Genomic DNA, 24,447 nt, shown 5'->3' with positions numbered 1-24,447 from the left:
ACACTATCTGTCATCGAGTTTTCATAACATTCGGTTGTGTGTGTGCATTAAAGATTTTAGGAATTTTACAAGGTGTACCTTGGCGAATGAAAGGTGGTCTCAGGTGGCTGTTCTCGCGAACAGCTGTTGACAGTCGGTCAGGTTTGACGGTATTAAGTTGACAGATTTTTGTTTGTATTCTCTTTGTTGTTATCTTCTTTCTCGCATATTCTCTGCTCATTTACGCACACGTATACACATACGCACGCAAATTATTTTGTGTGTGTATGTGGCAAAACGTCGATTAGCTTGATGATAAGAAGGCGGACCCATACCATATGATTTGTGGTTGTTGTACAAATTAGACCACCTTCAATTGTTTCCACCAGGATTCACTAAATAAGGGTAAACCAAGCGATCAGCCAACATAATTTTTTTTTAATTTTTGGCATTGAGGATGTCAACTTGTTCTCTTTTTAAAATCATTCTTTGTTTACGTTTCCTCCTACTTGACGACATCATTTTCAATCTGCAGATTTGACATCCTTAATGATGTTCATGGGGCCTATCCACTTTATGTTTTCGCAAGTGACCCAACTTTCTATTAGTGAATCCTGTAATTCCACCAAGGTTGCTATTATTCTAGTACAAATCGTACAAAATATCTTTAACGGCAAAATTGTATGCTGTACGTATTATTTTAGGTTTGTCTCGAAGTAAAAACATATGACCGACTTTATAATTATACGGTTGGTATACCAATCCGGCAATTGAAAACAAGTAATATGAATAAAAGGAATAACACTAAAACTCAACAACTTAGGTAAGCTAAATGCAATGTTTACTACATCATGGTGTCACACAACGTTTAGGAATCCAGATAATGAAGTAGCGGAAATGAAGGTTTCACAAATCCAACACTTCCATAAATGTGCAAATTCTCTATAATCTGGAGCGACTAAGTTTCATTCTTGCCCAATGAAAATTTGTATTGGAGATTTTTAATAATATTTTACACATGTCATAATGAAAAGGGTGTCACTTTTTCGCATTCAATGAACGATATCCGATTCAAGTTTTCAGCTCAATGGTAAAGGATGTTATTATGGTCGGGTCCAAACGTCATGTCGCAGAGCAACTCCACTTTGTAGAGAAGGTAGCAAGGCAATAAGCACCACTGAAAACTAGGACTTATTTCCATATGTGGCGATTTATTTCCAAAGTATACACTTTGATATTAATTTGTGCATCTTTTTTTCCAGCAAAGAGCAGCTGATAGAGGCCATTCGGAGAAAAAAAGAATGTAATGCACGAGCTCAGGTGATAGTTGAATCCCTTTTGGAACAGAACGTCAATGAACAAGATTTTCTTATAAAGGTGGGCAGCAGTAAGTTAATGCGTGTCAATTGATTATGTTCATTGAAAATATCATTATTTTACTTATTATCTTGCAGTTGCGGGATATAAATCAATGTCACTACGATGATGTGGTAGATGAAAGAAGTATACTAAAGTTGTGCTCGTATCCACTATGCAATGAAACTTTAGACAAGTAAGTAACTTAGATTAACTTGAGAGTGAATTATGGAATTATTTTGTCCAAGTAGAGGTTTTCTGATGGTCATTCACTATTTGGGAGTTATAACCGTTTTCGGATCTTTGATCAAGCATCCACGGGTAAAGTCAATTGACTGGCACCAATCCTATGCTGCATCTGCCGAAACGTAATTGAGCCAGAACTTCTTTGTTTTGGACACCTGAGGAAGGACACCTTCTTCAGATGCAATAGACGACGATTGTTTCCAAGGACTGCATTCAGTCGGTAGCTGTTCACCTCTTGTTCTACCGGATTTGCGTTAAAGCTATATAGAGCAGCTTAAAACGCCAACTGAATTAGTGTTTTTTGTTGTTGCAGTAGCCACATCTAGAGCTTATGCTCTAGATCCACGGTCAAAGTCAATTGGCAACCTTGGTGTTGTTGTTGTAGCAGTGTTTTGCATTTCATCCATTTGTCTGCTAGTTTGTATTAAGTATGGTGCATCCATGTTAGGGTGCGTCCTGAGGGATCTGTTTCTAAATGGAGTAGGATTGGCTGGGAAGTTGAACAGTTGGCGTGTGATCCCAGTGAAATACTTCTAAAATGCTGGCACTAATCCTAGATTTTGACGTGTTTGCATCTGCCGAAACGTAATTGAGCCAGAACTTCTCTGGTTTGCCTAAGGGAGGGCACCTTCTTCAAGTGCAATAGGTGACAGTTGTTTCCGAAGACTGCATTCAGTCGGTAGCTACTCACCTCTTCTCCTACCGTGTCCGCGTGAATGCTATATAGAGCAGTTAAAAAGCCAACTTAAATAGTGTTTCTTGTTGTTGCAGTAGCCACATCTAGACCTTATGGTCTAGATCATTTAAATCTACGTTGATATCTCTGGGCGGTGAATGTCTATTCGACGATGGTGATTGGGATGGTCGCAGACCAGTAGATACTGGTCAGATAGCATGTAGCTGTGTCCTCGCACGGACAGGATCTTGGTCCCCTAATGGAGGTGTCTCCAGATTTTTCATATTTCAACGATTTTTCATATTTCCAGAGCCACAAAGATCGTCCTTTAGACCACGGTTAATATGTGTCTGATGCAAAGCAGACGTCGTCCTATGCAATCTAAGTAATCTTTGTTGGTGCTCAGTAATTTGAAGTTCTCCATCTGGGCTCCGCAGGAGAAGGCTCTCAAGAACTTTGGCTACTAGTGTGAGAAGGGAGATCGGTCTGCACGACTCCTTTACTTTCATCCTACGGGTCGACGCAGTCTGAGTTAAGAGCGTGGTCGAAGAACGCGCATGAAACAGCATAGCTTTCGGTATCATAAAGGGACACATAGGACTACGAGCACGCTTATGCAAAATCGGTGGGCAAGTGAAAGCATGTGGGGTAGATGATGTATTTATATGTCATTGGCTTCCGGCTTTCGCGGCTAACAGACACCGGTACTTAGGTGGGGACACAATATCAGACATGAATCAACTTATGGGCGTGGTATGCAAAACAATTAAGGATTTTGTGAGTAGCACAAAATTCCTAACTTGGATTTTCTTTTTCGAGTTTGCTTTTTTGTATTCAGAGCGCACAACAAGCCGATTAGTGGTATGGGTGCACCCTCTTTTCAACCTAACCTACTGGGGTCCTATGTTTCAGTAGCTGTATAGCTCTGCTTCTTATCTTGTCAATAAAGTGACAGTTAAATAACCATGCGCATCTCTTTGGATCAGTCCATGTTACGTCCAAAAGTGACTGAGGTTTGTCATCCCTCTTGCAACAGGGTTTCGAAAGTAACATCACAGTAGAACACACACCGGAATGAAAATTAAGCCGCACCTGGTGTATTCGTTGTTGTTGTAGAAGCAGTGTGTGGTACACTGAGGCGGCAGCCCTTGCCGATGAAGGAATTCATCGGGTCAATCCGGTACGTACAACCGGCTGCCATGGGATTGTGGTGTATTCGTTCCACTGGCATAAAGCGAGTAGATCCTGCGTAATGATGTCTCGGAGTTTCATTTTATTTATTTCATACAATATCCACAAGCCGAAGGTAGAATAGCGTTCCAAGCGCCTTGAGGTAGATAATGTTGCTGACTATCTGAAAGTTGTGGTTCCCAACTTTTCCATTTTTTTATCTGATTGGTTGTACAAGGCGTTTTGGAAGTTGAAACCATCCATTTCGTTTTATCTCCATTTACTACCAGACCCATTTTCACTGACTCTCTTTCGATTCTTTCAAAGGCTGCTGTTGCTACTTCCGGCGATCGACCTATGATATCAATGTCGTCGGCCTTATCAGCGTGTCGCCTCCGGTCTTAAATAGTTCAGCGGATAACCCGTCGGCTCCTGATGCCTTGTTGTTCTTCAGTCGGGTCACTGCTACTTGGACCTCATTCTGACTAGGAGGTAAACATTCTATACCCTCATCCGGGATTGGTCATGTTGTTCTTCAGTCGGGTCACTGCTACTTGGACCTCATTCTGACTAGGAGGTAAACATTCTATACCCTCATCCGGGATTGGACAGCACGGGACAGCTGTGAGTACCACACAGGCTGGAACATTGAGGTCCGATCTGTGTGGTGTTCATTGTTGTCACGAGAAGGGGCGGGCCGGGCGGCACCGGCTCTTGCACAAATACTGAGTGCCTATGATGCTCGATATGACAAGGCGAGTTATTGGCGCCTTTAAAAAACTATGGATGGGCACCCTGTTCCCGCGGCAATCGGTCCTTTGGATCGGAACGAGCTTGCTTACCTACAAGAGTTTGACGAGGATCGTCACCTCCCCATGAAAACGTGGCTACAACAACACTGTAAAAGCAATATAAGTCTCAGTACTGCAGTATATGTTGTTGTTGTTGTAGCAGTTTGTAGTGTTCTACCTTTCGTCTGTTTGATTATGTTAAGCGTCAAGACCCAGGACTAAGATGGGGTGCGTCAACAGGGATCTGGGTCTGAGTAGAGAGGTGTCTTGCTGGACAGTTTAACAGGTGACGTGTATCGTGTGATCCCTGGTTACAATCGGGACATACATCTTGCACGTCGGCATCAATCCTTGCTTTGTAGGAGTTGAGGCGGCCGGAACGTAATTGAGCCAGAACTTCTCTGGTTTGCCGGCGGAAGTTAATTTCTTCAGGTGCCATGGGAGGCGGTCGTTCTCCAAGGACTACATTTACCCAGTAGCTTTTTACCGCATCTGCTACCGTGTCTGCATGAACATTGTCTAGACCTACTTGATATGCCGCTTGATCTAGAGGTTCTCTCTAGTAGCGCTGAACCTCACGCTCTTAATTATGTAGATCTACCTTAAGGCTTCTGGGCGGTGGATATCTATCCACAAGATGATGATTTGGATGGTCTCTGCGATAACAGCCCAAAAGGTATTGCTTAGACAGCATGTAGTTATGTCTTCGCACTGATAGGAACTTTGTCTCCCGATGGAGGTGGCATTCCGACAGATCTGAATATTTTTCCACTGCGTGTCACAAAGCTGACGAGACCACACTGGCGCTGCATAACTTCCAACAGACCGGCCAATTGCTTTGTACGTGTCTGGACCCCAAGTGGTGCCGTCTAGTGACTTGAGGACTTTCTTTCTACTTTTGACTTTATCGCAAATTGCTGCGGCATGTGGAAAGAATCTGTAAGAGCTGTCAAATGTAACGCCAAGTATTTTGGGACACTTGATGGTCGAAATCATTTCTCCATCGATGTTGTTGTTGTAGCAGTGTATTGTACACTGAGGCGGCAGCCCTTGCCGATGAAGTACTCCATCGGGTCATCCCGGTACGTACAACCGGCTGCCATGGGATTATCACAGTCAGCTGGGTATTCATCTCATGAGTATTTGTAGTGAAAAATTTGGCTGAAGATTTGGTGGCAGATATCTTCAGATTTTGTTTCTTCAGAAGTTCGTTGAGGTAGACGTTCAACCTATAGCAGATGTCAACAATGGGTATGGAGCCTGATGCCATGATCGTACAATCGTCCACATATGATACGATCTCTATGCCGTCTGGAGGGGGTGGAATGGAGGATAGGTGGAGATTTAACAGTGCCGGAGATATCTCCCCGCCTTGGGGAACTCCCTGTTTCACTCTACGGTGCTTCGACTTCTTATCCCTAAATTCCACAAATGACGGGCCACCACACAGATAATTCGCCACCCGCGTTTCATGCTTGGCTGGCGGGACGTGTTGGCGATGTCCTCAAATAGTTTGGCATGTCGAATGCCAGTCCAGTGCCACGAGGACCGCTCTATCACATGGCCACGGCAAATGTGTGCGGTGATGACATGCAAAGCAGTTGTTGTGCTATGCAGTATTTGAAATCCATGTTGATTCTCGACGATGATTCTCCTACGAGGCTCGAGAGGAGTAATGCCTCAAACGTCTTTGCTGCTGGTGAGGGAAGGGAGATCGGTCTGTACGACTCCCCCAATCTAGGGTCCTTCCCAGGCTTCAGTAGCGGGATCACTGCTCATTTTCCAGACACCGGGAACTTTAAAAGTGTTCAAAGACAGGTTAAGGACAGGACAGTAAGGTACTCAACTGCAGGTAAATCCAGATTCTTTTACATCAATGTAGAGATTCTGTTGGGAGCAAACGCCTTGGATGATATGCAGTGTATACCGAGTGGATGACACGCGGTTTAAACACCCTTTGCCCATAGCCCTCTTTCAGGTGTATAGGACAAAAGTTGCCTTTTATGCCCTTTCCAAAATGTTGTATTTGGAGTTAATTTCCTGTCGAGATTCCGTCGGAGCCAAACGTCTTGGATGATTTGGCTCCACGGATGACATGCAGTATATACCCAGTGCATGACACGCGGTTTAAACATCCAACTTTTGCCCATAGCTCTCTTGCAGGTGAATAGGGCAAGAGTTGCCTTTTCTCCCTTTCCAAAATGTTGAATTTGAAGTTAATTTCCTTTCGCGATTGCGGCGGAGCCAAACGCCTTAGATGATCTGGGCGCCACGGATGACATGCAGTGTATACCCAGTACATGACACGCGGTTTAAACACCCAACTTTTGCCCATAGGGCAAGAGTTGCCTTTTTGCCCTTTCCAAAATGTTGAATTTGAAGTTAATTTCCTATCGAGATTCCGTCGGGACCAAATGCCTTGGATGATTTAGCGCCACGTATGACATGCAGTATATATCCATTGCATGACACGCGGTTTAAGCATCCAACTTTTGCCCATAGCTCCCTTGCAGGTGAATAGGGCAAGAGTTGCCTTTTTCCCCTTTCCAAAATGTTGAATTTGAAGTTAATTTCCTGTCGAGCACCCAGGAATTTTGCGCTTTCAGTAAATGATAACTTGTATCTACTGCTGAAAAGAATTACTTCTACGTAAAGCTTACTGAAGTATATCTCTAAGAGTGCTGGGAAACTCTCCCCTTGCAGCAAAAGCCACGTCATCAGCATACGCGACCACTTTTGCACCTTTTTTGTCCGTTAGCATAATCAGTCCACCTCAGCGATCAATTCCTGGTAAGCACGTCCAATGCCTGCTTCCCTATCACTCCTCGATGGCCTGGGACCCAATTAAGCCTGACAGTCTTCCCCATGGTTCGAAGAACAAATTAGTAGCTTAATACATGCTTTCCTCTTTATTGTTTTCAGTGTACCAACAAAGCAGTATCAGATATCAACGACATCGAACAAGGTGTATGACATAACCGACCGAAAGAAATTTTGCAGCACACATTGTTACAAGGCCTCCGAGTATATTAAATCTCAAATGCTTACAAGTCCATTGTGGATGAGACATCAAGAGATAATACCTAACTTCAAATTGTTGAAATGAAAATGGAATGTTTGCTAAATTGTACACCAGTTTATTGATTTAAGAACGATTTTATGATTATATTTTTTATATATAGCTTATATTGAAATAAAATAAAAGTAATGAATAGTTTGGCCCTAAGCTTTGTTTTTTAAGGATATTAATGCATTTTATTAAGTAGTAGTAAATTCTAAAACATATTTAAACACAGTGAGACATATTGTATGCAGGCGATGGTAACACTTGGGAGGATAAGGAAAATATTTCAATAGCAGCCTGGCCCTTAGATCATTACTATATTGTCGCGTTCAAGGGCAAAATCAGCTTCGCGCTTGGTATCCTCATCCGTCCATTCATCGCCAGATTTATCGGATTTCGCATTTTCATCTCGCCATTCACCACATTTGGCTAGAACATCATTTTCTGGTGGCGTATCCTGCTAGATGATGTGAAAGTGGTTTTTTAAAAACAAAAGACAATACATTTAGCTAGAAGCGTTAATTGGGAAGCGGGAAGGACATTTACGAGACGCAAACTAGTACAGAGTAAATACAAATTCAAATCAATATGTATGTATGTTTTATTAAAGAAATAAAAAATTTGTACAATTAAAGGTCTTGAATTGACATCATCTACCATAGACTAAAGATGTAATATAGAACTGATTATACCTCTTTATCGGCCGCTGCTAACTTGCTGAACATATTTGCATAGATTTTCTTCTCCTTGTCTTTGGCTTCTTTGATTTTGTGTTTGCAGATTTGTATTTGGTTTTGAGCTGCCTTATTGGTGGGCTCCAATTCCAGCACTTTTTGGAAGTCCAATAAAGCCTCATCGTATTCGGCGACTGTAACATTGCATTGGCCACGACGGTACAAAGCCTTAATATTGTTGGGTTCCAATTTCAAAGTTTCATTGCACTGGGTGAAGAAAAATAAAAAAACATTTTGTAAATAGACTAAGTATTTATTAACTGTGCTCTGTTATTGTATAGAAAGAAAAAAGTTCATGATATTAATGATTGTCATAACATTTATGAAAAAAGTATTTAATTTCGTTCCAATGAAATTATTAATAACATTTATGAAACATGCCTCATAAAACTCCAACATGGGATCAATGAAACCTATCTTAAAATTTATGAAAATCAAACATTAAATTTTTGAAAAGTTTATAAAGGGTGATTTTTTTGAGGTTAGGATTTTCATGCATTAGTATTTGACAGATCACGTGGGATTTCAGACATGGTGTCAAAGAGAAAGATGCTCAGTATGCTTTGACATTTCATCATGAATAGACTTCCTAACGAGCAACGCTTGCAAATCATTGAATTTTATTACCAAAATCAGTTTTCGGTTCGAAATGTGTTCAAATTTTGACAAATTTTGTTCAGCGATGAGGCTCATTTCTGGTTGAATGGCTACGTAAATAAGCAAAATTGCCGCATTTGGAGTGAAGAGCAACCAGAAGCCGTTCAAGAACTGCCCATGCATCCCGAAAAATGCACTGTTTGGTGTGGTTTGTACGCTGGTGGAATCATTGGACCGTATTTTTTCAAAGATGCTGTTGGACGCAACGTTACGGTGAATGAACACATTTCGAACCGAACACTGATTTTGGTAATAAAATTCAATGATTTGCAAGCGTTGCTCGTTAGTAAGTCTATTCATGATGAAATGTCAAAGCATACTGAGCATCTTTCTCTTTGACACCATGTCTGAAATCCCACGTGATCTGTCAAATACTAATGCATGAAAATCCTAACCTCAAAAAAATCACCCTTTATAAACCGCCGTTCACAGCTTATTGCCACCAATCCATAGTACTAATTCCATGGCAGCCGGTTGTACGCAACGGATTGACCCGATGGAACCTTCATCGGCAAGGGCTGCCGCCTCAGTGTATGTGTTCGTGTTTTTTCGTCATGGGAGAGGCACATTCCGGAGTGCCTTCTCTGCACGTTTCTGGTCCGTGCCGTGATTGAAAAGAACCCCGGACCCTGGTTCTGTTCGGTTTGCCAGAACCGCCTCCATCATCGGTCAGTGTCGGTGAGGTGTAACCGGTGCATGAAGTGGGTACATTTCCGATCTTGCTCTAAGTCGGAAAGATATATTGGTCGCAGCGATCCAGGAGACATAGCTGAACAATACCTGCAGCTTACACAGTTGTCACGGATGTGCTACGTAAGGATCGCTCAAGAAATCGAGGTGGGGGATAGCCCTTCGTGATACCACATTCCATGCAATATAGACCCATATCGCCTGACCCCTACATGGAATGCATGGGGATAGCAGTTAGGTCCGATACTGCCGTGATAGAGCTATACAACGTGTACATACCGCCGGTTGGTAGCTGTGTCCCGATTAATGGCCAAGCATACAACCCCGATATAAGTGGGTTACTTTCTGGCCATAATCATCTGGTTCTAGTGCATAGTTTGAAATGCTTGGGTGTCATCATTGATGATAAATTCTCATTTGATGTGCATATTAATAACATAGTTAGTCAAATACACCTGCAAGATAGCCATTGGCAAAATTTGGGGATTTAGACCGCGTGCCATGAATTGGGTATATACTGCAGTTGTCAGACCTATTATGCTATATGGTGTTGTGGTCTGGTGGATGGCGCTTCAAAAATCCACCTACTGCTCAATACTTAACCGGATCCAAAGGATGGCTTGTTTGTGCACCACAGCCGCACTGAGGAAGACATCATCTGATGCACTGAATTTAATGCTACATATTATGCCTCGGACATTGTGGCTACCCAAATTGCAGCGACTACTGCCGTGAGGTTAAGGGAGCTTTCTTATTGATCATGTGGCGGCTACAGACACTGTTGTATCCTTCATACAATATCCGATGCTCCAGGCAGTGTGGATTACACCCTACCTGAGCCGTACCACTGTACCACTATTCTTGATAGAACCGATTGGAACTACGATATCCCTGGTAACAGAAGTTACAAAGGCTTCTATATGGATGGTTCCAAACTAAACGAGCAGGTAGGCTTTGGGGTGTACTTTAAAGATCTAGAACTGGCCATATCGAAGAGGTTACCCGACCACTGCAGTTTGTATCAAGCAGAGATCCTTGCAATTAAGTAAGTGCTGGAATAGATATGTCACTACGACGATTGGCATAAACATCTTCTCAGACAGCCAGGCAGTCATTAAATCCCTGGAGAACGTACTTGAAGAGGTCTACTGCGTTGCTCTCATTTGCTAGAACAGACGTCTCAATCATTGTGTCTGTCATGACAGGTCACTGTCTAATCGGAAAACATGCTGACAGACTGAAGGTTGCCAGCAACGACTTTTGCAGAAGCTGTAAGGACATCGAGGAAGAAGAGACTATAGAACGCATTCTGTGTGTCCGCAGCAGTTAGAAGGTGTTCCACTTTAGGTTCTCATATCTTTGAGAAAATGTCTGACTTAGCGGATGTGAACATTCGATCTGGAAGGTTCAACGGTAGGAACTAGAAGGCATCTTCCTTCTTCTGTTCCTGTGGTATCACAGTGGCAGACTGCCACTTAAACCTAACCTAACCTAGTCAAACTAATGTAGCACTTTGCCAGCTATATAACTGTGATCTAATGTTACCACTTCCATTAAAGGAGTGACTTGTACATGCGTTGATAATGCCATATATCCTTTAATGTATTGAGGTTTTCTGTGCAACTACGGCTGAAAGCTCTAGAAGGCTTAAACTTGCAATAAATCGAGTAGTCCGTTATCTATTGTATATTCAGTTCGTCGCTATAACGTATTTCTCCTTATGTTGAGCGATTTTTGGGATGTTCTTTCCTAAAGTTTATTGAGTGTCATAACAGAATACTTTATGCAAATTTTCAGCCAAATCGAATAGAGATCGCGGCATAAAATGGCTCAAGAAGTCAAATCGGGAGATCGGTTTATATGGGAGCAATATAATGTTCTTGACCGATGTGAACCGTGCTTGGCACATTTGATGGGAGTCATAACAGAACACTATGTGCAAAATTTCAATCCAGGGACTCAAGAAGCCAAATCGGGAGATCGGTTTATATGGGAGCTATATCAGGCTCTTGACCAAATTAAACCGTTCTTGGCACACTTGTTGTAAGCCATAACAGAACACTATGATCAAAACCTTTCTTTACATTTATGATGAAAAATTCTCTTTGTGTACTTACTGCTTGCTTAGCTTCAAAATGATCATTGGTTTTTTGATAGCACAAAGCTTGATTGCTGTAAGCTGCCGCTTTTAATTTGTGACTCTCTTCATCGCCTATTCAATGGTAATACAAGTGTATGCTATAAGTATTTAATAAAATTTGTTGAGCCATAATTACTTACTGTTGCTATCCAAAACGTCCACACATTTTTTGTACATCTTAAGAGCCAAGGAATAGTTCTCTTTTTTGAAATATTTTGTACCTTTCTCTTTGTAGATTTTTGAATGTGTCAAACGCTCCTCTGGGGTAAATTTCCAATCTTCCAAGCCCTTTTCACAATCAATTAGTTTTATTATATATTCTACATCAGCATTTGGTGGAATATTAAACTGTTCGTTTCCCTTAGTACCAAAAGCATATCTGGATTTAATTTTAAATCTGCAAAAAAACAATAATAACTTAATTTTATATACAGAAAACCAATATAAATGAATTTCAATCACAAAAATAATTGATCTAATTAATTTTTTTTTATTGAAACTGCTTTAAACACACAAATGATAATATCAATCACCGTTTTTGTAATTATCTAACTAAAATGTTTAATATTTAATTCAAATCATGATTGTAATTTTTTAATGGATCTATGAAAAAAAAAATATATGGAAGTTTCAAAATCAATTAAAAATGTAACTGAACCAATTTAATATATGTTTATTTTCAATTTAATTTAATTTAATTTAATTTTTTTTTGAAACTTTTCTGTGAATTTTCTTTCCGTGTACTTTGTGTGGGGCTTTGGTTTAGACAAAAATAGCTTACCTTGATTCCTCGCCAACAACCATTTTTTCTATTGCAATTTCTACACCTTCAATAAGGCCAAGATCACTTCCTTCGCCTAGATTGAATTCAACTTCACGTTCATCGAACACTTTGCCATCATATTTGCCAGTAATATGTGCTGTAACAAAGGAAAATGGTTTTAAAGCAGTGTTGGGTACTTATGAAATTAAATTAATTATCAAATTCAATATTTAGATGGGGCCGATTTTGTAAAGATTATCCAGAATTTGTGGGCGGAACTCTGAAAGGCCGTATTATCAACGCATCACTGGCGTAGGGATCGATAAGGAAGATTGGGACCTCAAGTAGTGGTTTTATCCCCTCTCGGTGCGATTTTGAGGTCATTCGAGAGGGAGAGAATGAAAGTCGTTGCCTACGGGTAAAACTCGTCTCGTTCAGGGGGCGTTGAGGGAGCTGTGTGGATGGGTAAGTACCAACGGCAAAGGAGGCCCCTTATCATTGAGCTTAAACTTGAATTTAGATTTTATTTTTATTTGTTTTCACTTACAACGATTACAAAAGATAACAATGATCTTATAATTACAGTATGTGATATATCATTGACATTCAACGTAGCAAGAAGTATGAATTAATATAAATTCATATGAACCGATCTTGGGTCCTGACTTCTTGAGCCTCTAGAAGGCGCAATTCTTATCCGATTTTATTGAAATTTTGCACATAGTATTTTGGTATCACTTCCAACAACAACGCCAAGTACGGTTTACGTCGGTCCATATTTTGATATAGCTGCCATATAAACCGATCTTGGGTCTTGACTTCTTGAGCCTCTAGAGGGCGCAATTCTCGTCCGATTTAACTGAGTTTAGCACGTAGTGTTTTGGTATCACTTTCAACAACTGTGCTAAGTATGATTCAAATCGGTTCATAATCTGGTATAGCTGTCATATAAACCGATCTTTGAACTTGATTTCTTGAGCCAATAGAGCGCGCAATTCTCATCCGATTTGACTGAAATTTTGCATGAGGTGTTTTGTTATGACTTCCAATAACTGTGCTAAGTATGGCGTAAATCGGTATAGAACCTGATATAGCTGCCATATAAACCGATCTGGGATCTTGACTTCTTGAACATTTAGAGGGCGCAATTCTCATTCGATTTCGCTGAAATTTTGTACAACGGCTTCTCTCATGACCTTTAACATACGTGTTTAATGTGGTCTGAATCGATCAATAGCTTGATACAGCTCCCATATAAACTATCTCCCGATTTTGCTTCTTGAGCCCCTATAAGGCGCAATTCTTATCCGAATGAACTGAAATATTACACAATGAATTCTATTGGGTGATTTTTTTGAGGTTAGGATTTTCATGCATTAGTATTTGACAGTTCACGTGTGATTTCAGACATGGTGTCAAAGAGAAAGATGCTCAGTATGCTTTGACATTTCATCATGAATAGACTTACTAACGAGCAACGCTTGCAAATCATTGAATTTTATTACCAAAATCAGTGTTCGGTTCGAAATGTGTTCAAATTTTGACAAATTTTGTTCAGCGATGAGGCTCATTTCTGGTTGAATGGCTACGTAAATAAGCAAAATTGCCGCATTTGGAGTGGAGAGCAACCAGAAGCCGTTCAAGAACTGCCCATGCATCCCGAAAAATGCACTGTTTGGTGTGGTTTGTACGCTGGTGGAATCATTGGACCGTATTTTTTCAAAGATGCTGTTGGACGCAACGTTACGGTGAATGAACACATTTCGAACCGAACACTGATTTTGGTAATAAAATTCAATGATTTGCAAGCCTTGCTCGTTAGTAAGTCTATTCATGATGAAATGTCAAAGCATACTGAGCATCTTTCTTTTTGACACCATGTCTGAAATCCCACGTGATCTGCCAAATACTAATGCATGAAAATCCTAACCTCAAAAAAATCACCCTTTACAATGTTCAGCATTCATTTGTCCGAATCGGACAATAACTTGATATAGCTCCAATAGCATAACAGTTCTTATTCAATATTCTATGTTTGTCTAAAAAGAGATACCGCGCATAGAACTCGACAAATGCGATCAATGGTGGAGGGTATATAAGATTCGGCCCGGCCGAACTTAGCACGCTCTTACTTGTTACACATAATTTTAGTGACATTAACAATAATATGACTACCAGCGATTTTAGAGGTTTTCCAATATAGCTTTTTTTATGCGTTGCCAATAGATTGAAGATTTGATGGCAGAGAGTTCCAAAGGCGGATCGCATTTGTAATATATTGCCATTTTGATATAAGCAGTCGATACCGTACGACGACTGTTAAAATCCTGCTAGTTGTTCTCCCAAATTGCAATTTTTGATACAAGTACTCCGGACCTCTTTCATAGATGATTTTATGTAGGTTAGGTTAGGTTAAAAAGAGGGTGCAGATATTAATCTGCCTCATGCCACTATGGACATACACCTAAGCCAGTTATCGGCTTGTTGTGCGCTCTAAAAACTATAAAGTAACCTCTTTTTTTAAGTTAGGAATTCCGTGCTACTTAAAAACCCTTAATTGTTTTCAATGCCTCTCCCCTAAGTTGGTTCATGTCTGATATTGTGTCTCCACCTAAGTATCCGGACGCGAAAGCCGGGAAATGACAAAGGAAATGCTCCAACGTCTCATCATCTTCCCCGCATGCCCTACACATGCTATCACTTGCCGCACCGATTTTACATAAGTGAGCTCGTACTATGTGTCCCGTTATGATACCAATAGCTATACTGACCTCCTTCTTGCTTCCTTTCAGTAATAGCCTCGTCTTCTCACGATCTGGATCCCCCCATAGGATTTTCGCTGTCCTACCCACCGTTTCGCTGTTCCACAATGTTGCGTGCGTATTCGTCGCCCACTCCCTTAACTCGGACTGCGTCGACCCGAAAGGCTTCGGGTTAACCAAGTTTATTGACGGCAGTCCTCTGGCCTTCACCGCCAAATCGTCTGCCCTTTCTTTTCATTTCCTCTTACTCCGTTATGGCCCGGCACACAAACGATGCGGATTTTCCCATCCTCAGAGAAGGCGTTAATCTCCTGATTTTATGTAAGAGTAAAAGATTCTTGATGCCAAGGTAATCACCAAATTTCATATTACATATAGTATTCTCGTAGAGCGAACAACTGTCATATCGATTTTATCCATGAACGTATTTAACAATAGCATTGTGGGCTAGTGCTTCTAGAGTCACATTTACTTCCATAGCAGAGGTAGTAGGTACGATTTAGCCAACAGGAGACGTATGTGTTTTGGTGTAAACGATTGCATTTGATAGAGTGTTCTTAGCATACCAAATATTTCTCCAGTTGTCGCAATTATGTGATCAGTCCATGTAAGTGTATTATGAAAAACTATGCCAAGATTTTTAACTTTGTTAATAACCAGGATATGCTGGTCACCAATTAATATGCATTCATCAGTGACAATATTCTGGTTGCGATTTGAAATTAAGAGACAGTTCGATTTGTGTGGGTTTATATACATATAATTGTCATGACCCCATCTAGAAACAATGTCCAAATCTTCATTTATTTTGAAGAATCCTTGAGGAATGTCAGATTTAGGAAAGCTCAGACAGAGCTTGACATCATCGGCATATATGTGTATAGAGAAATATGTCAGCCGGGCTGGAAGGTCATTTATGTACATCGAAAAAAGCAGTGGTCCCAGAATCAAACCCTGCGGTACATCTTTATTCAGTTGCAGAGATTTGGACATTAAGTGTTTAACTACAACATATTGAAATATTAGGCAGAGGTAGTTCTTTATCAAAGGCACAGCAGAGTTGGAAAAATTAAAGTAGTGTTTCAGTTTTAAGCAAAGTACATCATGGTTGACACAGTCAAAAGCTTTTGAGTGATCCAACAGTATTAGACATGTTACTTGTCCATCATCAATATTTCATCTAATGTCTTCGGAAACATCGATTAAAGCAGTGATGCAGTTATTTTGGTCTGAAACCAGACTGTTTGGTGGATAACAGGCGAAAATCATTTAAGTATGTACTTATTTGCTTATAGGTTATTTTCTCAAAAGCCTTTGATGTGACACTTGTATCACTTTTGAATGTTTCCATGCGAACGGATATATGCTTGTGGTCAATATAGTGTTGAAAAAGTGGGTAATATAGGGCAGTATATACGGTAAAGTGCTTTTTATAAATTTTGGATGCAACAAATTGCATTTGATTTTATCGCCATACAGCCCTCATATACATCAATAGGCTCAACAAATGCAGGTTCAAAAGTTGTGAATTGTGCGTTCGATAAAACAGTTGATGTGTTTCTTTGTACAGTATTAGATTCAAAGTTCATTATGCAGTTTAGAAAATAAGCATTCACTTCATCGGGATCAATTCATCAATTTCGACTGGATGGGTAGAACTAACCCCAATTACTGGTATTGTTTTCCACTTTCTTTTCGAATCAGTAAACTCATTGAATTTTTGGCGTAATAGATAGCTTTTGCACGATGAATCTCCTTATTCACGACAGTTCTGAGGGCTCGATATTCTTCATGTAGCTGTGGAGACGGTCATTTGCTAGAACAGATGTCTCAATCATTGTGTCTGTCATGACAGGTCACTGTCTAATCGGAAAACATGCTGACAGACTGAAGGTTGCCAGCAACGACTTTTGCAGAAGCTGTAAGGACATCGAGGAAGAAGAGACTATAGAACACCTTCTGTGTGTGTCCGCAGCAGTTAGAAGGTGTTCCACTTTAGGTTCTCATATCTTTGAGAAAATGTCTGACTTAGCGGATGTGAACATTCGCAAGTTATTGGGCTTTTTAAAGCGATCAGGATGGTTCAACGGTAGGAACTAGAAGGCATCTTCCTTCTTCTGTTCCTGTTGTATCACACTGGACGAAAACGTATAAGTGAGTCTGATGGCAGACTGTCACTTAAACCTTACCTAACCTAGTCAAACTAATGTAGCACTTCGCCAGCTATACATCTATGATCTAATGTTACCACTTCCATTAAAGGAGTGACTTGTACATGCGTTGATAATGCCACATATCCTTTACTGTATTGAGGTTTTCTGTGCAACTACGGCTGAAAGCCTTGGAGGGCTTAAACTTGCAGTAAATCGAGTTGTCCGTTATTTATATTCAATTCGTCGTTATAACCATGTTTCTCCTTATGTTGAGCGATTTGGGATGTTCTTTCCTAAAGTTTATTGAGTGTCATAACAGAACACTATATGCAAAATGTCAGCCAAATCGGATAACAATTGCGGCTTAAAATGGCTCAAGAAGTCAAATCGGGAGATCGGTTTATATGGAAGCTATATCATGTTCTTCAATTTCGACTGGATGGGTAGAACCAACCCCAATTACTGGTATTGTTTTCCACTTTCTTTTCGAATCAGTAAACTCATTGAATTTTTGGCGTAATAGATAGCTTTTGCACGATGAATCTCCTTATTCACGACAGTTCTGAGGGCTCGATATTCTTCATGTAGCTGTGGAGACTTAAAACGCTTCCATCGTCTATAAGCCAAATCTCTTTTATCAATTAATTGCCTAATTGACTCACTCAACCAACAGTTCTGAGTCCTTCGAGGATGTTGTGTGCAGACAGGCACGGAACCGTGAAGAAGATGCAGTAGATTTTCATCGAGAAATGTTAATTGCTCATCAGTGGATGTAATATCACATACTTTATCCCAATCAATGTTATATATTTCGTAGGCAAGTGCATTGTAATCTATTTTATTAAAATTAAAAAAAAAACTTTTGGGCTCTTGTTCCTGTGCAGGCAAGGCATCATATGTTAGAAATATGAGATCATACTAAGCTGGTCATACAGTAAAATATTTTCCGGCTTTGGTACAAGAAAAAGGTCCATCAGGCTGTTTGCAGTTGCTGTAAAATGAGTTTGAGTTCTTATGTTTACACTATTCAAGCCAATAGAATTGAACGATTCAATTAACGTTCTCTCCTCCAAAAGGTTGGAGTTTAGGTCGCCAATCGGACAGTTCTCATTGATATGTGAGTAGTTTGCCCCTGTTCCCTAATGAAATGTTCAGGGGGAAATTTGCATCTGTCTAGTGAAAAGGCCGATGAAGAAAAAGGATAAGAGGTTCAGGAAGAGGGACCTAAGGGAACACAAGAAGGAAGCGAGAACGGTATTCAATGCGGCTAGTGGCAGTGGTGACAGAGATTTTGGGGAAGCTTAAAAGGATAAGCTTAAAATTTATAAGAAGGAAGTGAGGATGTTCAAAATAGAGGCTACTTTAGTATAGCTGGACGTCATCAGCATAATCGCTCTGCAATTCTAATAAGCCAGTGTGAAACTGAAACTCACCATTCGACATTTGCACTGCTCTCATACTTTGAAACGCAGAGCATTGACAGACCAAATACAGAGTGGGAGAAATGATATCGCGTTGGTGGTTAACTTATATTAAGGGGCGAATCAGTGGACTCTGTCCTACACAATGTAGTGCATCACCTAGAGAGAACACTAAATTATGCAATTAACATTGGCAGTATTTTTGGATATTGAAGTAGCCTTTAACAATGTCCATTTGTATAGAGATAGCGTGATCGTTTGGATAATGAGAATATATTCGCATAGAGAGATCATGGCCAGTATTGGTCAAATGTCGTTAAGGGTTAAAGCCACATTTCACAGCTACTATGAATTCTTGAGGTCGATATGTTTCATTCAGATCGGAGGCAAAAGCTGTAAGGGGGTGTTCAGATGCGGACGATTTTGTCATTCTCGCTATGGGTGAATTTCTAGACACTATGTCGGACATTCGGAGGCCATCGTATCGTATCGCATGTCCGCCTATGACGCTGAACGCCTGGGTTCGAATCCTGGCGAGAACATCACGGCACGGGATAGCTATGAGCACCACACGAGCTGGAACTTTGAGGTCTGATCTGTGTGGTGTTCTTTGCTTTCACGAGAAGCTTAGCTGCGAGCTACCGGCGCATCAACAGGTTGCAGATAGTGGAATGCTCCATACGGAGTAGCTGGAAAGGCAGTCGCGGAGAATCATCGATTTCGACAGACAGTCGGGTGGCACTGACTCTTGCACAAATACTGAGTGCCTATGATGGTCAATATGACAAGGCGGGTTATTGGCGCGTTTAAATAATCGATGGCCACTCTGTTCCCCCTGCGATCGGAGCATTGGATCGGAACGAGCTTGATCACCTACAGGAGATTGACGAAGATCGCCCACATCGTCCACATGAAAATATGGCTACAACAATAAATTGACCTCGGCATGGTATGACTACGAGCACCACAAGGGTTGGGACTCTCAGTTCTGATTTTTGTAGTATTCATCGTCATTACGAGAAACTCAGTTGAGAGCTACCGGACGCGTCCACATGTTGCGGGTAGTGGGATGCTCCATATACGGAGTATCTGCAACACCAGTCGAGGACAATCAGCGGTCTCAGTGGTCGGCCGGCACAGGTTCTTGCTTAAATACTGAGTGCCTATGGTATTCGATATAGCAAAGTGAGTTATCGGCGCCTTTAAATAACAAATGGCCATAACGTTCCCACGGCGATCGGTCCTATGGACGGGAACGAGCTTGCTAACATATGGAGCTTGGCGAGGATAGCCAACTCCACATACAAATGTGGTTGCAACAACAAAAACAAAACATTGATGGTTGAACAACTAGGCGCTTCTCTTTGGATCAGTCGCGGTTAGGACGTCAAAATTGATAGTAGACCACAGCTTGTCTAAACCAATACCAAGTGTTCCAGCTACAAACACCGTTTATGTTCGTCGACTACCCTGTTTGTTTCCAAATTCAGCTCGCTGACTCTGTGGTTAGTGGGGTCCGTGCAAAGAATTCCATCATGCTCGCCTGCAAGTACCACTGCCTGCGCCGGGAAATTATGCCACACTTGCGGTGTTTGACGGCTGGTATAAAGACCGACCGACTGCTGCGTTGATGATGCCTCGCAATATCCTCTTGGCAATCAGCACATTTGAGAGGGGTGACAGTGACAGAAACAAGTTCCTCAAGACACTTGCCGGTAGCACTTGGGGTGCTGACAAAGAAACCTTGTTGACAAAGCAATTGGCCGGTACAGATCTGTCAAAATGCCGCCCTTCATGTGGACTGCCCCCATCAGGAGACAAAAATCATACCCGTGCGAAGATATAACTACATGCTGCCTAAGCAATACCTTCTGGCCTGTTATCTCGGATAACACCCACATCATCATAGGTATATAGGTATCCATCGTCCAGAAGCCTTAAGATAGATCTACATGATCTAGAGACTGAGGTTCAGCGTTACAGAGAGAATCTTTAGACCAAGCGGGTCTAAACGACATTCATGCAGAGTCGGCAGAAGATGAGGTGACCGCCACCCATTGTACCTTAAGAAATTGACATCCCTCGGCAAACCAGAGTAGTTCTGCCACCATTACGATCCGGCAGATGCAGCTGCCTAATTCCTACAGAGCAAGGATTGATGCCAACGAGCAGGATGTATGTCCCGATTGTGACGAAGGACCTTTTTAAATGCCCAGCTAGACCCACTCGACTTAGACCCAGATCCTTCTGGACACACCCCATCTTAGTCGCAGAGTTCCTGTCAAGCTTCTGTAGGCGAGCAAGCTTGTTCCTCCAAAGAATCCATCGCCGCGGGAACAGGTGGCCATTTGTTATTAAAAGGCGCCAATAACTCGAATCTCTTGAAACTCAAATCCAGACCTATCCGAAAATCCTTCGTGTGCGAAGGCAGTAATATGTATCCACTGGGTTGTTATCACATCTGCAGGTAGCCGGCCCACAAGGTGATTATTAAATAGTCAACCACCGCCCTGAGGCTTTACAGCGAGAGTTTCAATGCTAAATTTGAATAGCCCTTAACTCAAGCAGCGTATCAGGCAGGTAGAAAAAGCGATTAATAGCTACCGCCCAGTTACGTCCCGGTAGTTGCAGCTACCTCAAATCCTATTGTGCTAAGATTTATACCAGCGCATTATAGTATTTGGCTTGTAATCAGAAACAATTCGACAAACATCATCTGTCCATTCAAATTTACAAACAGATCGCTCTGGAAGCAAGCCAGCGAAGTGGTACGAGTTCCAGCATATGGACATCTAGCAGAACCTAGCTAAAGAACTAAGTTTGAATACACAACATAATGTTAATACAACAACGACCAGGACTTAAGTTTTTTTCATTGGATTCTCATTAAATTTATACTGTCTTGGCCGATGAAGGATTCCATTGGGTCAATCCGACACCTGCAACCGGCTGCAGGCATTTTTTTTAAACAATGAGAATGAAAATGGATCTCCATTTCATTGCTTAGTTCGAACAGGGTTTCGTAAATCATCACCAGTTTTGGTGTTGGTGTTGTAGCCACATTTTCATATGGAGGTGGTAATCCTCGTCAAGCCCCTGTCAAGCTCTTTCCGGTTCAAAGGACCGATCCTGGCGGAAACAGGTTGGCCATTGGTTATTTAAAGGCACCAATAACCCGCCTTATCATATCAAGCATCATAGGCACTCAGTATTTGTGCAAGAGCCGGTACCGCCCGGCCTCTCACTGAGACTTTCCGCTCGATACTGCTAATTGTCCGCGACCACTATCCGCAACCTGTGGATGCGCCACAGGTCGCAGCTTAACTTCTCGTGACAGCAACGAACACCACACAGATCGGACCTTAATGTTCCAGCCCATTTGATGCTCACAGCTATCCCGTACCGGGGCCACTTTAAGGAGTATTTCAATGTACCGGAGCCTGCTAATACTGATTTGTCTTTTACGAGCCATTGTACTCAAAGCAACTCCACATCTTTTTTTCAGGTCTAAATTACACCATCCACATGACTGGAATTGAAGTTTCAGACTAACACCGGTGTTTTTTAATACATATATGAAGAACTATTGGAGAAATATTTCAAAAACTTTGTCTCATAGATCATACATGTGTCTCTTAATATTTTCTGTAAATAATAATTCATTCCATGCTTCTAGAAAATTCACTACTTTACGCTCCCATATACATGTCAACCACAACAATACATTTCAGCTCTAATTGAATATGTTAAACCGCACATTGACAAAACAAACTGATATGCATATTCAATTTATCTTGAAACCACATCCAACCATGGAATATTTAAGAACTTACCTTTGCACAATGATCCATCGTTGGGGCTGCGACGCTTATCGCTGCTGACAATGGTAAAACGTTCAATGCTTCCATCTTTATTTGGACTCACGTCTGCTCCCTTCCATCCCAGCATTTCAAGCTACGTAAAAAAAACACAACAAGACAGCTGAGAAAGAAAATCCAAATTAAGATGGTTGCTACACCATGCTTACCTCAAAAATTAAGGTGGCGTTTGGCGGAATACTTGGGGGACTGCCACTTTCGCCGTATGCATATTCTGGAGCACAAATTAAATTACATTTTTCACCAAGCTTCATGGTAATGACCCCCAAATCAAAAGCTTGTATAACACTTCCTAGGAGGGGAGAAAAAAATTGCTTAGCAAAAAATCCATTTTTATTCATCATGTCTAGCATACTTGTGCCCAGGGTGAATTCAAAAGGCTCTCCCCTATCTAGACTGGAGTCAAAAATTGTACCATCCGTCAACTTGCCGGTATAATGCAAAGATACATTACATCCATTTTCTGGTGTACTATCTCCAGTACCTTCTTTGAGAATTTGTTTTTGAACTCCTCCATCAGGAGTAATGTTGATTTTTTCAATTTCTCCTGCAGTCATTGCAGCTTTTTATACAAAACTTCGACGAATAAGAACTTCTATGAATTTCCTTCGAGAAATAATGGCGAATGTGAAGTATGGAAGTAAGTAATGAACAAAATAATTGGCAGATGGCACTGTTGATTGTGATGCAAAATACATAATTAGTGCACTAAAGTAACGTAAATAAGCTTATTAAACCATCTGGGTGGGGTGTTCACATTTTAAGATTTAGCACTAATAGGTTCTTCACTTGCCAGAAACAAAAAAATGGAAGGGCCGCACAAGCTTTGAGGAACTAAACTAAAAATGTGTGTGAAGAACGTAAACTAAAAATGTGGTGATTGAAAAATGCCACAATTTATAACTTATCTATTTGAAAAGTGTTTTAGGCCCTACTTATTAAATACTGGATTTATGGCCCACGTCCAATGCGGATTTAAAAAGGTGGTCTCACGTTACACTACCTGGTAATTATGTCATGTGCAAAACATATTTGAAGAAGATAAGTTGAAAAAAAGTTTATTTCTAAAACCACTTTGACATTTGAAGTTATGGTCTCAAATCATATGGTGCAATCCGCCATCTTGCCATCAAGCTGATCGATGTATTACCAACACATACAAAGAAATTTGTGTGCGTGTGTGTATACGAGTGCGTACGTGAGCAGAGAATATGCGCGAAAGAAGATGACAACAAAGAGGATGGAAAAAAATTGACATCTTAATACCGTCAAACTTGGCCGTCTGTTAACTGCTATTCGCGTGAGACTGTCTTTATAGATCCGCTTTGGTACAAACCAAGATATATTCATTTACAGGTAGTGGCAGTTACCCAACAACAAAATGTTGAGTGCACTATCTCAAAAAATAAGTGATTAGTGCAACTCCATTTTTCGTTGTTTGTGTTTGTGTTATAGTTCTTAACTATAATACACACAGCCAAAACTCGTTGACAGATAGTGTACTTCACGAGAAAAATTGTACTCAGCTGTTTGCGGTACACTACCTGGTAGTTATGTCATGGTACCAAGCCTTAAATGTTTTTTATATGGAGTTTGACAGATGTCAGCATGAGAAGAAGATCAGAATACCAATCCTTATGCCATGATACGTTGCCATTCCCTTACGTTTGCACTATTTGCAAACACATGTGTATCTCAACGGAAAAAATGCAATTCGCATACAACCCTGTGTGCAGGCGGGCTGATCAGGTTTTAATTTTTTTTAATTTGGTGAAGGACAAGCGAACAACAAAAAGAAAAATAAAACGGCGCCAAGTCAAAGTGCTATGCCAAATTGCGTGTCATTGCATTTCGGAGCGTTGGGCAATTTTGTAAAAAGAACATCTAAGCCTGACACGGGCGTAAGCACGTGAATGGAATTGTAAGTGGACATAGGTTAGGTTTTTCAGTGGGAGCACAAACCAAAT

The 24,447-nt window shown here is 41.0% G+C and overlaps 2 protein-coding genes across 3 annotated transcripts; one reads left to right on the top strand and one right to left on the bottom strand.

Annotated features, from left to right (window-relative positions):
- Positions 1-716: 716 nt before the first annotated feature.
- Positions 717-7,444, top strand: LOC106083540 (putative RNA polymerase II subunit B1 CTD phosphatase RPAP2 homolog). The gene is made up of 4 exons (XM_059364949.1): positions 717-802; positions 1,242-1,356; positions 1,434-1,531; positions 7,141-7,444. The coding sequence occupies exons 1-4, from the start codon at positions 765-767 to the stop codon at positions 7,322-7,324; spliced, it is 435 nt and encodes a 144-aa protein (XP_059220932.1). The 5' UTR covers positions 717-764; the 3' UTR covers positions 7,325-7,444.
- Positions 7,431-23,345, bottom strand: LOC106083539 (FK506-binding protein 59). 2 transcript variants are annotated; one of them, XM_013246627.2, is made up of 8 exons: positions 22,836-23,345; positions 22,630-22,772; positions 22,436-22,556; positions 12,285-12,423; positions 11,644-11,900; positions 11,481-11,575; positions 7,975-8,223; positions 7,431-7,742 (listed from the first exon to the last, which is right to left on the bottom strand). In XM_013246627.2, the coding sequence occupies exons 1-8, from the start codon at positions 23,035-23,037 to the stop codon at positions 7,587-7,589; spliced, it is 1,362 nt and encodes a 453-aa protein (XP_013102081.2). In that variant the 5' UTR covers positions 23,038-23,345; the 3' UTR covers positions 7,431-7,586. The 2 variants fall into 2 exon arrangements, with proteins under 2 accessions (XP_013102081.2, XP_013102082.2); XM_013246628.2 differs by having other exon boundaries at positions 7,431-7,739.
- Positions 23,346-24,447: the final 1,102 nt, after the last annotated feature.

The sequence above is a fragment of the Stomoxys calcitrans genome, chromosome 3 (genome assembly GCF_963082655.1).
Source record: "Stomoxys calcitrans chromosome 3, idStoCalc2.1, whole genome shotgun sequence".
In the NCBI taxonomy this organism is placed as follows: Eukaryota; Metazoa; Arthropoda; class Insecta; order Diptera; family Muscidae; genus Stomoxys; species Stomoxys calcitrans.
Note: the sequence above shows the minus strand (reverse complement) of the source record. Positions and strands in the feature narration are given on the sequence as shown.

Excerpts from the sequence above, each read along its gene's own strand:
- LOC106083540 (XM_059364949.1), top strand. The coding sequence starts at position 765 with ATGAATAAAAGGAATAACACTAAAACTCAACAACTTAG. Across the intron at positions 803-1,241 it reads ACTAAAACTCAACAACTTAG|CAAAGAGCAGCTGATAGAGG; the intron begins GTAAGCTAAATG and ends CTTTTTTTCCAG. Across the intron at positions 1,357-1,433 it reads AACAAGATTTTCTTATAAAG|TTGCGGGATATAAATCAATG; the intron begins GTGGGCAGCAGT and ends ATTATCTTGCAG.
- LOC106083539 (XM_013246627.2), bottom strand. The coding sequence starts at position 23,037 with ATGACTGCAGGAGAAATTGAAAAAATCAACATTACTCCTGATGGAGGA. Across the intron at positions 11,576-11,643 it reads GGACGTTTTGGATAGCAACA|GCGATGAAGAGAGTCACAAA; the intron begins GTAAGTAATTAT and ends ACCATTGAATAG. Across the intron at positions 8,224-11,480 it reads ATTTTGAAGCTAAGCAAGCA|TGCAATGAAACTTTGAAATT; the intron begins GTAAGTACACAA and ends TTCTTCACCCAG.